Source organism: Phaseolus vulgaris, chromosome 2 (genome assembly GCF_051622355.1).
Source record: "Phaseolus vulgaris cultivar YP4 chromosome 2, ASM5162235v1, whole genome shotgun sequence".
In the NCBI taxonomy this organism is placed as follows: domain Eukaryota; kingdom Viridiplantae; phylum Streptophyta; class Magnoliopsida; order Fabales; family Fabaceae; genus Phaseolus; species Phaseolus vulgaris.
The window spans coordinates 42,907,976-42,922,157 of record NC_143499.1 but is presented as its reverse complement, the minus strand read 5'-3'; the positions used below and the strand labels follow the sequence as shown (position 1 = coordinate 42,922,157).

General features: G+C 30.8%; 1 protein-coding gene across 2 annotated transcripts; it reads left to right on the top strand.

Annotated features, from left to right (window-relative positions):
- Positions 1–4,748: 4,748 nt before the first annotated feature.
- Positions 4,749–13,159, top strand: LOC137812278 (lysine-specific demethylase JMJ18). Of its 2 annotated transcripts, XM_068614205.2 has the most exons (12): positions 4,749–4,983; positions 5,156–5,241; positions 6,585–6,656; positions 6,812–6,889; positions 6,984–7,496; positions 7,589–7,810; positions 8,236–8,397; positions 9,652–10,020; positions 10,190–11,222; positions 11,316–11,419; positions 12,163–12,360; positions 12,551–13,159. In XM_068614205.2, the coding sequence occupies exons 3-12, from the start codon at positions 6,612–6,614 to the stop codon at positions 12,905–12,907; spliced, it is 3,081 nt and encodes a 1,026-aa protein (XP_068470306.2). In that variant the 5' UTR covers positions 4,749–4,983; positions 5,156–5,241; positions 6,585–6,611; the 3' UTR covers positions 12,908–13,159. The 2 variants fall into 2 exon arrangements, with proteins under 2 accessions (XP_068470306.2, XP_068470305.2); XM_068614204.2 differs by lacking the exons at positions 4,749–4,983; positions 5,156–5,241 and having other exon boundaries at positions 6,562–6,656.
- Positions 13,160–14,182: the final 1,023 nt, after the last annotated feature.

The following is a 14,182-nucleotide window of genomic DNA, read 5'->3' as shown; positions in this document are numbered from 1 at the left end:
CAGTTAAAGCACAAAAATGCTCTAATTGTTTACTTTTTCACATATTAAATTTGTATACTTTGCCACTTCATTTTTTTTTATGAAAACATGTTTTTTTTTCATTTTTTATGGAATAAATTAAATTTTTCATTAATGACAATATTTCAGTTATGTCAGTTTTTCATTAAAAAAATATAAACACCAAAAAGAACCATAAATTCTTAATTGGACAAACCTACTCTTTCTGGATCTATAAAAGCTACAGTGTGTGAAGAAAAAAATAAAAGCAAATACTACTCTCAAAATTCATCACAGGTTTGTTTATTCTCCTTTCGAACATCTCATAACACATTTAATCTTTCTTAAGCAAACTCTATTACTTTTTGTTTCGTGTATTTTTTGTGATTTTTTATTTTTCTTCATAACTATTTTTTTTTATGAAGTGAATCATCATCCTCAAGCAAGATTCACAAGTGAAGATCACATGATTATCAGCTATCTGCAAAGTTAAGGTATGATGATAGTTCTCTACTACTGTCAATAATTTGATTAATTATTCTTTCTTCTTTATTTGAAAAAAATTCTTGCATCATTTTGAATTGCTTCCAATGTTTTATAAAAATGATAATTTTCTTTATACTTTTTACTTTCTTCTTGAACTCTATGGAATACAACTATATCATATACATAGTTATCATTTATGCAAAGTTTATGTTTGAATTTATTTGTGGAAAATTTATTGTATAATTTATTGATAGTTCATAAATATATTATATTGAATGATGATATAAGAAGCCAATGAGACATTAATTTATCATTAATTTTGTCATAAGATTTTTAAAAAGTGTTTTGTATTTTACGCCCGTATTTTACTATTTATTTTTTAAAAAACATGATATGTATCTTTCAAACATAAAATTTGAAAAATATAGATATTAAATTTAAATAATTCAATTTGTTTTTATTCTAAAGTATATATTGTTTAATTATTTATTTGTGTAAAGTTAACATCTAAATTGAGTAATGGAAAGAGAGTGAAAAATGAAAAAAAAAAATTAGAGGGAAGAGTAAAATTATATGATTTAAAGACAAAAAAAGGAATAAAAATATTTGCAAATCTACATAATTGATTTGATATAATAAAAAATGTGATAATAAATTTGTTTGGATAAATAACTATTTTACTATTGCTTTTTGATATTAGGTTAATTTACATACGATAGAAAAAATAAACAAGTGACACTCACATAATTAATTAAGGACTAATAATCGATTCCTGAAGTATATTGCATATAATATATGTAGATATTGAATTTTTATATAATTAATTATTGATTATGACTTATAGGTTTACTGTATAGAACCTGGTGTATTAATATATTAAATTGACAACAATTATTATAATCAAATATGCATGTTAGATAATGAATAAAGTAGGAATAATAATTAATCTACATAAATGAAGTAAACATGTTCTTCAAATTATATGCTTTTTAGAGGATAAAACTATACTAAAAAAGAAAAAAATTAAATTCTCTTCTTAAATTTCATCACTCTTTAATAGGCAAAATTTAGTGGGCCCAAAAATAATAGGGCATTTTGAGGTTCAGCTGCTGCTTTAGCTTTCTCAGTTATTGTTTTTGGTGTTACTTAATGTTTTAAAGCACATAATTTTGTAATACTAACCATAAATTATATGCCTTTCTTCCTAAAGTAATTTGTATGCATTCCAATAAATATTTGCATGCGGATATATTTTGTTTGAAAAATATATTTCATATCCATAATAATTTTAATGAGCTAAACTATTTATAAATATTTTATTATTTTTGTTTATTTTTTAAATAGACCATACCATAATACAAAACACTTATGCAAAATCATAAAACATTAAACTTTGGGTTGGGTGTGCTATGAAAAAGAGAAAAGATGAAGTGAAATTAAAATAGAGAAAGAATAACGTTTGAATGAAATAATACTTTAAAAAAATAAAAAATAAAAGGACTAATTACTAGTATTGTCTTTCATCGGGAATGACATAACAAGTCATTTTGTGTCTATTTTGGTCTAATCTGTCTTTGGCTCGTTAAAAGTGAGGTGGAATAGACTGATTCACTAAGTTTGTATGGGATAAGAATAATAACACGTTTTGTTAGGATAAGTTGGTAAACTGATGCGTTATTTTTTATTTATTTATTTTGTAATTTTTATTTGTTTTTTATATATATTTATTTGATTATAATCATTAATATTAGTTTTCTACAATAAAAATACAATAAATAACGATAAAATCAAATCATTTTTTAATATTTTAATGAAAAAATGTTTAATACCTTACAAAATAAAGTAAATATCAACAATATTTCAATTAATCAAATGATTTATAAAGAAGTTAATGTAAATAAAACTCTATATAAAATATTGACCACCACCAATTTTTATTTTAAAAGCATGAGATTCTTTTTTGAAAATCTCAAACATAAAAAGGATGGGTTGGCGAGCTGGCTTATCAGGTTGACGTGTTAGACGAGTCGGGTCAATAATACTTGATGGATTCAAAAAGTTAACCTATCTCGCTTAAATGATGACAAATCCAATCTATTTTGTCATCCGTAATTATATCAATAGGATAAAGTTTATTTTAATTTTTTTTAATTAATATTACTGAAAATAAAGGCCTCCCACACATATGTATTTATATTTTTATTACATTGAAACAACATAATTTAAAAATATATAATTATTGAAAAATGTTGAATAATATTTTGTAATAATATTTCAAAGAAGTTTTTGTTGAGTTACTTCAAAATTCAGGGATCTAAAATAAGTTATCCAAACATAACATAATTTAAGTATATGATATAATAAGTTGAGAGAATCACTTATCTCGATTGATCCCATTAAAATTGATAACTTAATCTTAATTTGAGTAAATATGAGATCTTTAGAGTAAATATTAATTTTCTCTATATGAAAATCGAGTATAAATATTTTTTTCCTCTCGTCTACTACAAGGTGTTGTTAGATTTTAGAACTGATGAAGTAAGACAAAATCTTAGAAAAAATAAATAAATTTGAGAAATAGAGTTTTTTTTAGGGTTGACTACATGTTGTTGCAAAATTAATATAATTATTTTTAAGTAAAGAATATATAGTTATTTTTTAAATAAATAAATAAAATCATTTAATCAAGATAAGAAAAGAAAATAGTTTAAAAAATATATATCCTTTATAAAGTAGCATAATAATAACAATAATTATGAGTATATTTTTATTTATTTTTCTATAATAATAATAAAAGTACACAAAATAAAAACTTACTTTTCAATGAAATAACCTATCTTTGCTCCTATATTTTACCTCCTTCTTTCACTTCTCTATTTTGTCTCAAATGTATCAAAGAGAATAGAAAGGATATTGAACTGTTTCAGGACAAGTGTGACACAAAATCTTAGTAATGTTTGCAATTGTAATTAACTGATGTTTGTTTGGATAATGATATTATTAGAATGAATTAGGATAAGTTCCATCCATAGTCTTTTATACAATTATTTTCATTAAATAATATAATTTTCATTTTAATTAAATATTTTATTTCTGAAATAAGTTATCAGTGATTATTTTTTTTTTCAAATTATCTTGTTCCTGTTATAATAGGATAGAAGAGATGTGATAGTTATCTAAACAAGGACTTATTTGGCAAAGTAACGGAAAAAAAGTCGCAAACGCAAGTAGAGAAGCCAACGTGTAAAACAAACAACACTTTCAAACAAAACGTGCCATTCATTCTCTGCTTTCGTTGCTTTGTGTCTCTGTTTCGTCGTTTTCAGTTAATACTGCGCGCACTGCACAAAACCTTCGCCTACACAAAATAAATAAATTCATATATTATTTTAAAATATTTCATAATTTTATTCATTAACCTATTTTAAATAGTTTGTAGAGAAGAAAATTAGACACAATAAAAATATAATTAGTTCTATTTAAAAATAGGCACTATTGAAATTAATTTTTATCCATGTTCTTCCCTATTTTTACTTTTTAATCCCTAGAAGTAATTTTTAAAAAAAAGTAGATGTTAGTAATGTTAAGATTTGAATGAATGAATGACAAGTGATTGGTTATATGAAAGTATTTATGCACATTTTTGAAAGCATTATTTAATTAGTAGATGATTAAGCTAATAGTGTTTGAGATGAGAATTTGATTAATGTTATTAATATAAGAACAAAAGTGTTGAAGTAGACTCAGGAGTTTTTCAGTGTAGAATTTTAGCCGCTAGCTGCTGCCACGGCAGACGCCACTTCACTTCTTTTCGTGTCCCTTTATTTTCTCTTCAGATACAAAAAGATTTATTTTTCCATTTCAGAAATTTTTTCAAATTAATTATTAATGACATAATATATATTAAATTTGCAAAGATATTGTTATGTAAAATAGTAATTATATTTTAACTTTTTAAATAGAAAAAGAATAGTAATTAATGCTGTCGTTGTTTTATTCTGTAGAAAATATTTATTATCATTAATAATGAAATTAAATGTTTTGTAGTGTAGTGGAGGTGTAACCAGGGTTGAATTTTCACCTGGGACTTTGTATCTGTTTCCATTATTTTGAAAAATATTGATTTAATTTTTGTTTCCTATTCCACCTGTCAACATATATTATATATTTTCTATTTCACTCTATTCTTTTGTTTCTATTTTTATATTACCTGCCTCTGTAACTTTGATTTTGGGTATAATAATATTTAGAATCCAAGATTTGTAGATTTTATTTTTTGCAATTTTACAATAATTTTTGGGGTTTGCTAGATTGATTGGTACATGCATAGATATAACAAATAATAATAATAATACATACATACACACATGCAATTGAATTTGCATTTGGGTTTTCGTTGATTTGTGAAGGATTTTTCTTGGTTAATTCTTTTGTACGCAACTGCTGTGTTTTCCTTCACAACGTGGAAACAACTTTTCGAGAAGAACTTTGCTGCATTGAGTACGTTTGTGTTCTGCATTTGATTTTGCATTTTTCTTTTTAGCAGTTTTTAAGGTTTGTTTGGGTCAGTTAGTTGGGTAATAGATAAGTGGGAAACTGTTCTGTGAAATGTCTATTTGGTTGATTGGGAGTCTGATAAGGTTAGTTACAATGGTCTCTGTTCTTGTTTCAGGCACATTAAGTTATTCAATTGGGTTGATCCTGCATTTTGCATGGAATGAAACAGTTGAAATTGGCTGCAGAATTTCACGTATAGAGGTTGGTTTTTTCTTTCCTTCATTTATTTTTCCCATTTGGTGATTTATTAAACATTCACAATGTGGTACGTGTTCTAGAGCGTTTTTAATCATGTGCTGCTGCTCTGTTGAAATTTTCTATCCTCTGTTATTATGGATCACCACAAATTGTAGATCTTTTCCTTGTTTATGAAGTTTCAAAACTAATGTTATCTTTGTGTCTTTTTCTTTCTTTCTTTCTTTCTTTTTTTCTTTCTTTCTTTCTTTCTTTCTTGTTAGTCTTTTCTCATTATGTTTAATAGTCAAGACATTGTGATTGTGTGTATTCGCCTGTGATAGCTATTGCTGTGTCATGTTTGATATATCCAGAGTTTAGTTCATGTGCTAATTTCTGCTCCCCAGAAGAATGCTGTTAATTTTTTACCCAGGAGTTGTAAACCCTTAATTTTTTACTGTTGGCTGGCCTTTACACATTATATGACTTATTTCGTTTTTGGGGTTTGGAAGATTGGAAATTTCTCATCCTGGGGATGGTGACTAGTTTGTTTAGCTTTTCCGAATGTTTATGTCTGGTATAGAATTGCTTAATCTTTTGTCGGTTCCCTTTTTTGTATTGAATTGCATTTACTTACTTGGTTTCGAGAGCATTGCATGAATTTGAAATTTAAAAATACTGTTGTAATGCTCTATGAGTCTATCTTATTAAAGCTTGAAATGAGAGGTAGCGTTTTTTTTAGCCATAAAAATGTGATTCACTTAATTTAATGAATATTTTTTATCACCGTGTTTTTTTATTCAACTACGATGTAAGTAACCAGAATGATGCCAAAGTACCATAACTGTCTTGGTTCTACGTTTGATACTGAAATTTTGTTTGTACAAGATTGCATCCTGTTATGTTTTAATTCTGAGAGCTACCTCCAACAATGTTGAAGTCAATACTGCTCCTTTTTCCTTCCTCTGATAACTGATTTTTGGAAATTTATTTGAGGAAGCTTATGCATATAAGAAGTCCTTCTTGTTGAGGCTTCAATGAAGCCTAAAAATCTGTCTAATGGCATACACTGTGGATACCTAACCAGTGCAAGCAAGTGACGGGCATCGATGCTGTATAACTTGTTTTAGAAGATTAGACGGCACTTATGGCATGATTGAGTCGCTGTTCTGCTTTTACTAGATACTCTAGAATTTCCACATGATTTCTTGCTGGTGTAACATAAATGCTTGGAATTAAGCTGTTACAGTATTTGAATCAATCCTTAGGAAAGGCTATTTTCCGTTAAACTTAGCTAGACTATGATGTTTCTCCCTATCAATTTTTATTAAGTCAACATATTTAGCGTTCTTACATGTGATACGTTACAGGATAATCTTCTCAGGCATAAGCCAGAAATGGATATCACATTTGAGTCTTCTGCCAGTCCGCAGCATAAAAAGGTATTTAGCATGATCTGTTGTGCTGTTAAGGTGTCTTGTTATACCAACGAAGTCAAATACTGGTTTCAGTCTTTTAACTTATTTGCTATGAATATCAGTCTGGATATTCAGAAGAAAAATGATTTAAACGTATGCATATATTTGTCATGTGACAGATATCAGCCAGATGGGACCCGGTTGAAGCATGTCGGCCTACAATTGATGAAGCTCCTGTGTTCTATCCAACTATTGAGGTACTTATAATTATCACTATCATAGTATTATAACTCTTGGTGGTGGTTATATTTTATTTTAAATGAACTTTTTTGTTTATACTCTTCTTCTCAGGAGTTTGAAGACACACTTGGTTACATAGCTAAGATTCGCCCCCAAGCTGAACCTTATGGCATATGTAGGATTGTCCCTCCAGCTTGCTGGGTACCACCATGCCCTCTTAAGGAGAAAGATTTATGGGAAAATGCAAAGTTTCCCACTCGTATCCAGCAAATTGATTTGCTTCAGAACAGGGAGCCCATGAGAAAGAAAAGTAGGGGAAGGAAGCGAAAACGTAGAAAGCAATCAAAGATGGGTACAGGTAGGAGAACTGCCAAATCAGGTTCTGAAGCTAACGGTGCTTCTGAGCCTGAGGAGAAGTTTGGATTCCAATCAGGGTCAGACTTCACACTTAAAGACTTTCAGCAATATGCTAAGGTTTTTAAAGATTGCTACTTTGGATTGAATGATTCCAATGAATATGGAAAAGTTAGCGATTATAATCACTGGCAGAGATGGGAGCCCTCTGTGGAGGACATTGAAGGTGAATACTGGAGAATAATAGAGCAACCAACTAATGAGGTTGAGGTACTAATTCGGGTTCATTGATAACACATTTAGTCTTACCAGCATATAACATAAATAAGCAAAAATGCTATATTATTCCATTTTTTTTGTAGGTGTATTATGGAGCTGACCTGGAAACTGGATCACTTGGAAGTGGCTTTCCTAAGACATCATCCTTAACTAAGAATGATTCAGACAGGTATGCTGTGTCTGGCTGGAATCTGAATAACTTCCCGCGATTGCCAGGTTCTGCGTTGTGTTTTGAAGGAAGTGATATATCAGGAGTTCTAGTTCCATGGCTGTATGTTGGAATGTGCTTTTCCTCATTCTGCTGGGTAAGTAGCGAGAATTACATTTCCTTATGTATAATCTATTAAAGAAACAAAGTTTGAGGCATAACAGATACTTTCTGTATCTGTCTGTAAAGTTAGAGTTAAGTTTTTTTTCTTCATGAAAGCTGGGTTTGAAATTTCAATATCTGCCTGTTTTATTTAAACTATAATTTAATTTAAGGATCAATGGAGAACATAGATGGCTAGAACTAGTATTAGACATTGAGTAGAATCTAGAGAGGGGTAACTGTAAACTGCATAATTATCTCAGGACTTCTAGTTCCACTGCTTTATGTTTATTTGTTTGAAATATTGAGCTATAAAAAAAAAGTAATAATGTCTTTAATTTTTCATTTCTTTTTGTTTCAGATATTCATACAATCTTGAAAAAACTAACACCTTTTATTGTTTCTTTCTCCTTAAAAAAGCATGTTGAGGACCATCACCTCTATTCACTTAATTATCTGCATTGGGGTGACCCAAAAGTATGGTATGGAGTACCTGGAACCCATGCTCCAGGTTTGGAAGATGCAATGAGAAAGCACTTGCCTGATTTATTTGAAGAACAACCAAATCTACTCAATGAATTGGTACACTACTCGGAATTGCTCTTGTTCCCTGATTTCAGTTTTTTGGTTGCTTTCATTCTGTTTCCATATAAAGGTTTGATAAACACACAGATTCTAGTTTATTCTGTTTTGTTGGAAGTTTGCTAGGAGCTTTGGATGTACTTGTGAAAGTTAAGAAACTAAAACCATGATGACATTTTAAAATCATCAGTGTCAGTTTCATGATGACTAAGTGGATTTATGCCTAACTCACCATTACAAAACAAACTTATAAGGTGAATTGCACTCCACTTTTTTATTAGAATTTGGCGTTATTCCTAGTCGATGTAGATGTAGAATCCCCAACACACCCTCTCGCGAGCATAAGATTAGATATTTGTAGGTGGTCTAATAAGAGTCTGATAGAGGCGACATAATAACTCCAATGAACTTGACTAGGATAGACTCTAGTACCATCTTAATAAGTGGATTTATGCCAATTTAACCTTACAAAACTGACTTGTAAGATGAGAATTGCATCCATTATTCCTAGTCAATGTGAGATCTCCAAGTATTTGAGCCACTATGAACATGTGATCAGGATTTTGATCCTTAGTGCCCCCATTGTTTGTAATGAAGTACAATTTGCACTAGGTATGATGGATTTATGCACTATGCACACTTCAAGCGTTAGTTTTCCTTGTGAGAGGAATCTTGTAGATATAAAATTGTTATTGCATTTACACCTAATAACTTAAGCTTCTAGAAGTGTTAATACTTCGTCTTTCCAAGAATCAAAGTTCACTAGTTCAGTATAGAGTCTACTTGGTAAGCTCCCACTGGGTTTGGTAGGGACAACGTGTTGATTAAGACTAAGCATAGTCTAAATGACTTGTTGGTTCTGGTAGACAAATGTCCTGTGAGATGAATTCTGTATGGCACATAATTTTCAGCTTTCAGCTCTATTGTTGTTGCAGTAGTTCTCATATGCAGTCTACTGACTTAATCTATGAACTTGTTTCATACCTGGTTTTGTATTAATTGTATAATTCTGTATGGCGCATAAGTTTCAACTCTATTGTTGTTGAGTTTAAGGTTTTGTGACCTTTCTCTTATTGGGTAGTTTGCTGAACTTCAACAATTCGTCCAAAATGACACCATCTTATATCTTCGGAACTCTCTTAGCACATCTATTCATCTCTCATACAAGAGTTAGATTTTAGCACACTGCGTAGTACATAGATTTTGGAATTGTATCATGATTTCTGGTGGTTATGATTTTTCATCTTTGAGCAGGTGACTCAATTATCTCCTTCAATTCTTAAATCTGAGGGGGTGCCTGTACATCGCACTGTTCAGAATTCAGGTGAATTTGTTATCACCTTTCCAAGGGCGTACCACTGTGGCTTCAATTGTGGCTTCAATTGCGCAGAGGCTGTAAATGTGGCTCCTGTTGATTGGCTTGTGCATGGTCAGAATGCTGTTGAGCTTTATAGTTTGCAGTGCCGTAAGACTTCATTGTCCCATGACAAGTTATTATTTGGATGTGCTCAGGAAGCCGTGTCTGCCCTTGCAGGGCTAACTCTTAATGAAAAAGAAAATCTAAAATATATAAAATGGAGTAGTGCTTGTGGGAAAGATGGAGTTCTTACCAAGGCAATTAAGGTAATGATTCTTTCATACTTTTCATCTTTGATCACAATCCATTCCACATATTTAGAAAGCTTCATAGCACTATGGTTGACATTTATTATTTAATTTTAGTTCCTATGCAGATATCTGTTCTTCATTCCATTAGTACTTTTTTCACCTTTGTTACCCTTATTTCTGACAGACAAGGATAACTATGGAAAAGGAGAGGCTTGAATGTCTTCCCACTCATTTAAAGAAACTTAGGATGGACAGTGAGTTTGATTTGTTTGAGGAAAGAGAATGTTTCTCTTGCTTCTATGACTTGCACCTATCTGCCGTAGGTTGCAAGTGCTCGCCCGATAGTTATTCGTGCCTCAAGCACTCACATTTGTTTTGCTCATGTGAGATGGACGAAAGCTTTGTACTGTTTCGTTATACCATGAATGAACTAAGTACATTGGTTGAGGCATTAGAAGGAGAAGCACATGCTATTGAAGTGTGGGCAAATAGAAACACCGGACTGGTTTCTGTTAATGCTGAGGATGCTTGCATCTATAAACAAGATGCAGAGAGTTACAAAGGATGGAAAAGTTCAAGATATTGTGCAGGAACCAATGATAAGTCAAATTCAAATATACCTAGCAGTTCTTACAGCCACATTTCTGCAGAGTTAGTCCACTCAGAATTTCATCTCGAAACTTATAGTGCACCGTATGGCACTAAAGATTGTAAAAAAGATATCGGGAATGAAAAAAAATTGGTGATGGACAATAAGGTGAAGGAAGGTTCTCTGGATTTGAATATTGATGTTATGTTTGTTGAACCTGAAAATCATTTTCTGCATGCTGCTGAATACCATCATAATAAGAGTGTTCCATATGTTGGGGAAGTCTGCTATTCAGAGGTAAAAAAGAAACAAGACAAAATGAAACCCGGGGCTGGATGTATAGCTTCCTTGGAGAAGGAATTTTCATCATGTTCAAGGGACGTTCAAAATTCTTGTACACTAGATGGTTATAAATTGTTTGGGGTGGATCTGCAGATGCATTCTGATTCGAGAGAACAACTCAACGGCGTATTTAAAATAGGTGTTGTTGAAACGTCCAATACAAGTGTATCTTTGACAAACCAAAACTTCTTAATGCAGAAGATTATTGTGTCTGTTGAGCCCGTGAATTTGGGCATTGTTATGTGTGGTAAGTTGTGGTGCAGTAAGCATGCAATATATCCAAAAGGTAAGATTTAGTGTGATCTTTTCTGGGCTTGTATATCTTCAGTTATTTTATGGGAGTTTAACATTTCTTTCTGTTTTGGTAAAATTTATGTAGGATTCAAGAGTCGTGTTAAGTTCTTAAGCATTCTTGATCCACCAAGAATTTGTAACTATGTTTCTGAAGTCTTTGATGCTGGATTTCTTGGGCCTCTTTTCAAGGTATCATTGCTGAGCTTGTTTCTGTTTAAAATCATATTGATTACTTTCTGTTTCTAGATATATCTACTACATAACCTATTTAATAATATAAATAGGAGTTTAAGGTGTACAGGCCTATTCACAAAAAAAGGGTATCTCTCTGCAATCCCTTTTTCTCTCTCTCTAGGTTTGTTGTTGGCGTAACTGCAAATCATGGTGCATTTTGCTAAAAAAATACAATGCTAACTAGTTTCAGAGAAGACCTTTATCTACATAATGTTTGTGGGATAGGTTGCTTTCTGAGGTTTTTGTGTGGGTTTCAGTTTTTCTTTAGAGGGGCGAGGTGCTTGCTTTCTAGCTTGCAAGGATTTGGGAGTTGAGCTATTATATTCTTCCTTTTCTTTATTTAAATGGTTCTAGTCACCCTAGAAAATGTCTCTTCATGCTGCACTGGTATTCTACTTTTAACAAACTCTTCTCTCATCTTAGACTTTAAAGTTATAGTTTCTCCATTATATATTGTAGGAACAACTCTTATACTGTCTTCTTTGTTGCATCTTTTTTCTTGGATATTGTCTCCAGAAACTCATCTGCTGCTAAATTTTCATTGAACCGAAAAGTTTTTGCATGGCACTGCTAAATAATATCAATGAAACTAAGCTATAATAAATTTCTCATTATTTTACTTTTAATGTTATGATATTTGCATGGACACATTTTTTGTTATAGTATATTTCTTTCTCATTTAGTAAAATATATTTCAGGTTAGCATGGAAGAACGTCCAAGTGAGGCCTTCACAAACACTTCAGCAGATAAGTGCTGGGAGTCAGTTCTTGAGAGACTAAATCATGAAACCAAGAAGCTAAGGAATCAAGGTGAAAGAGAACCTCCTCCCTTGGAGCTTCTACAAAGCATTAATGGTCATAAAATGTTTGGATTCCTTTCACCATCCATCATTCAGGTAATGCTAACAAATGTATATTTAAGATACTCACCCTTGTTTGGCTAAAATAACATCACGGGTGTATCTTTTCCAATATAGAATTATATTCATAAAGTTTTAGAACATGAATATTTCCTTTAACCAGTTTTGTTGAACTAGATTATGGTGATCTGATTCTGATGTTTCAATCCATTCTGAACTTTTCCAGGCCATTGAAGCTCTGGATCCCAATCATCAATGCGTCGAGTACTGGAATCACAAAGAAGTTGTCTCTGAATCTTCAGACAGTGGCATTGATGACTGTAAGCTCAGTCATGGTTCAAGTAACTCTCTAAGTGATGTCAAGACCAGACTTCTTGGTCCTGGTTTGAGAAAGCTGGAACAAGATAGCAGCAGAAGACATTGTGACTCTTTTGAAGAGATGAAATTGGTGCTAGAAGGGTTATTGAAAAAGGCGAGTGCTGAAGAATTAAGTGCCATGCACAAGTTATTCAGCTCTGATGCACAGTTCACCAAGTGGAGAGAGGCATTTGTAACTCCGATTGAGGAAATCCAGAAAGCTTGAACATAAAATAACATCTCACAACTCTATCTAACTTTGAATAGTGATATTTCAATTAGTCCTTAGTAGAGTCATTTCTTTCTGTTGTAGATGTCGATGAAGGAGTGTTCTGGTAGAAAACATTGGAATATGATTAAACAATCGAAACACCATCATCCGAAAGGTCTCCAATAACAAATTGTGGTTGACGACAGAGGTTGCAAGAAATAGAGTAAAAAGCTGGTGAGAATATATAATAGAACTTCCGAATTGATCTTAAAGTTGTGGCTTACCTTAAACATATAAGTTACTTCCCAATAAGTACATAATAAGAATTTAAAGCATTCCAGGAAAAAAAATCCATGGGTATTTATAAAATTTAGTAAATTTTGCATGGTATTTATATTAAAATTTATCGATGATAAAAGTATAAATTAAAACAAATAGAAGCATTTGAAACTTTCAGTTTTAAAAATGAAAATGTAAAAGTAAAAGTTTAAAATGACTTAATTATTTATTGATAACAATAATAGTAATAATTAAAATGTCAAAAAATAGGGAGTTAAAATTTTCAAAAGATTGCTGATTTAATAAAAATAAGTTTAATGATAATTTCTAAATATATCATTATGTTGGCCTAATGTTGACAAAAGAAATTCAAGCATTAGCTAAATATGTTAATAAAATTAAGGACATCTTTTGATCAAATAACTAATTGAGAGGAACATGTACAGTTTGATTTGATATGAAAGTTCAGAAAATATGTTTATAAAGAAATATAGAAAAATGTGTGGCTATGGAAAAGAAAATATCAGTTTTAAAAGGAGAATTAAAGAGAAAAAAATAATTTAATTAAGTGAATTAGTGAAAACTTACAACAAAATGAGAAAACCACACCAATATTATGTGGGAAATATATTAGGGATTTTTTTTACTAAGTAATTATTGTTGAGAAAATTCAGAATTAAATCTCTCTCTTTTAATGTAGATATAAGATGTGTATTTGTGAAAACAATAAACAAATAATAGAAAATAGATAGAATAATGACACAGAATTTTTAACGTGAAAAAACATTAATCGACTTGAGAAGTAAAACCCACAATTACAATATTTGTTTATTTTCAATCTCATCTAATAAGGATGAAATACAAAGTTTCTCTAACATTTCATTAGGATTTCTAATCTCATCATTATGGTAAAAATGTCTCCACTATGAAAGTGAGATAAAAATAAAATAATTTATATTCAGAGAAGATGGATCAACTTATTACAAGAATAATTTTAAGATGGAACTCTTC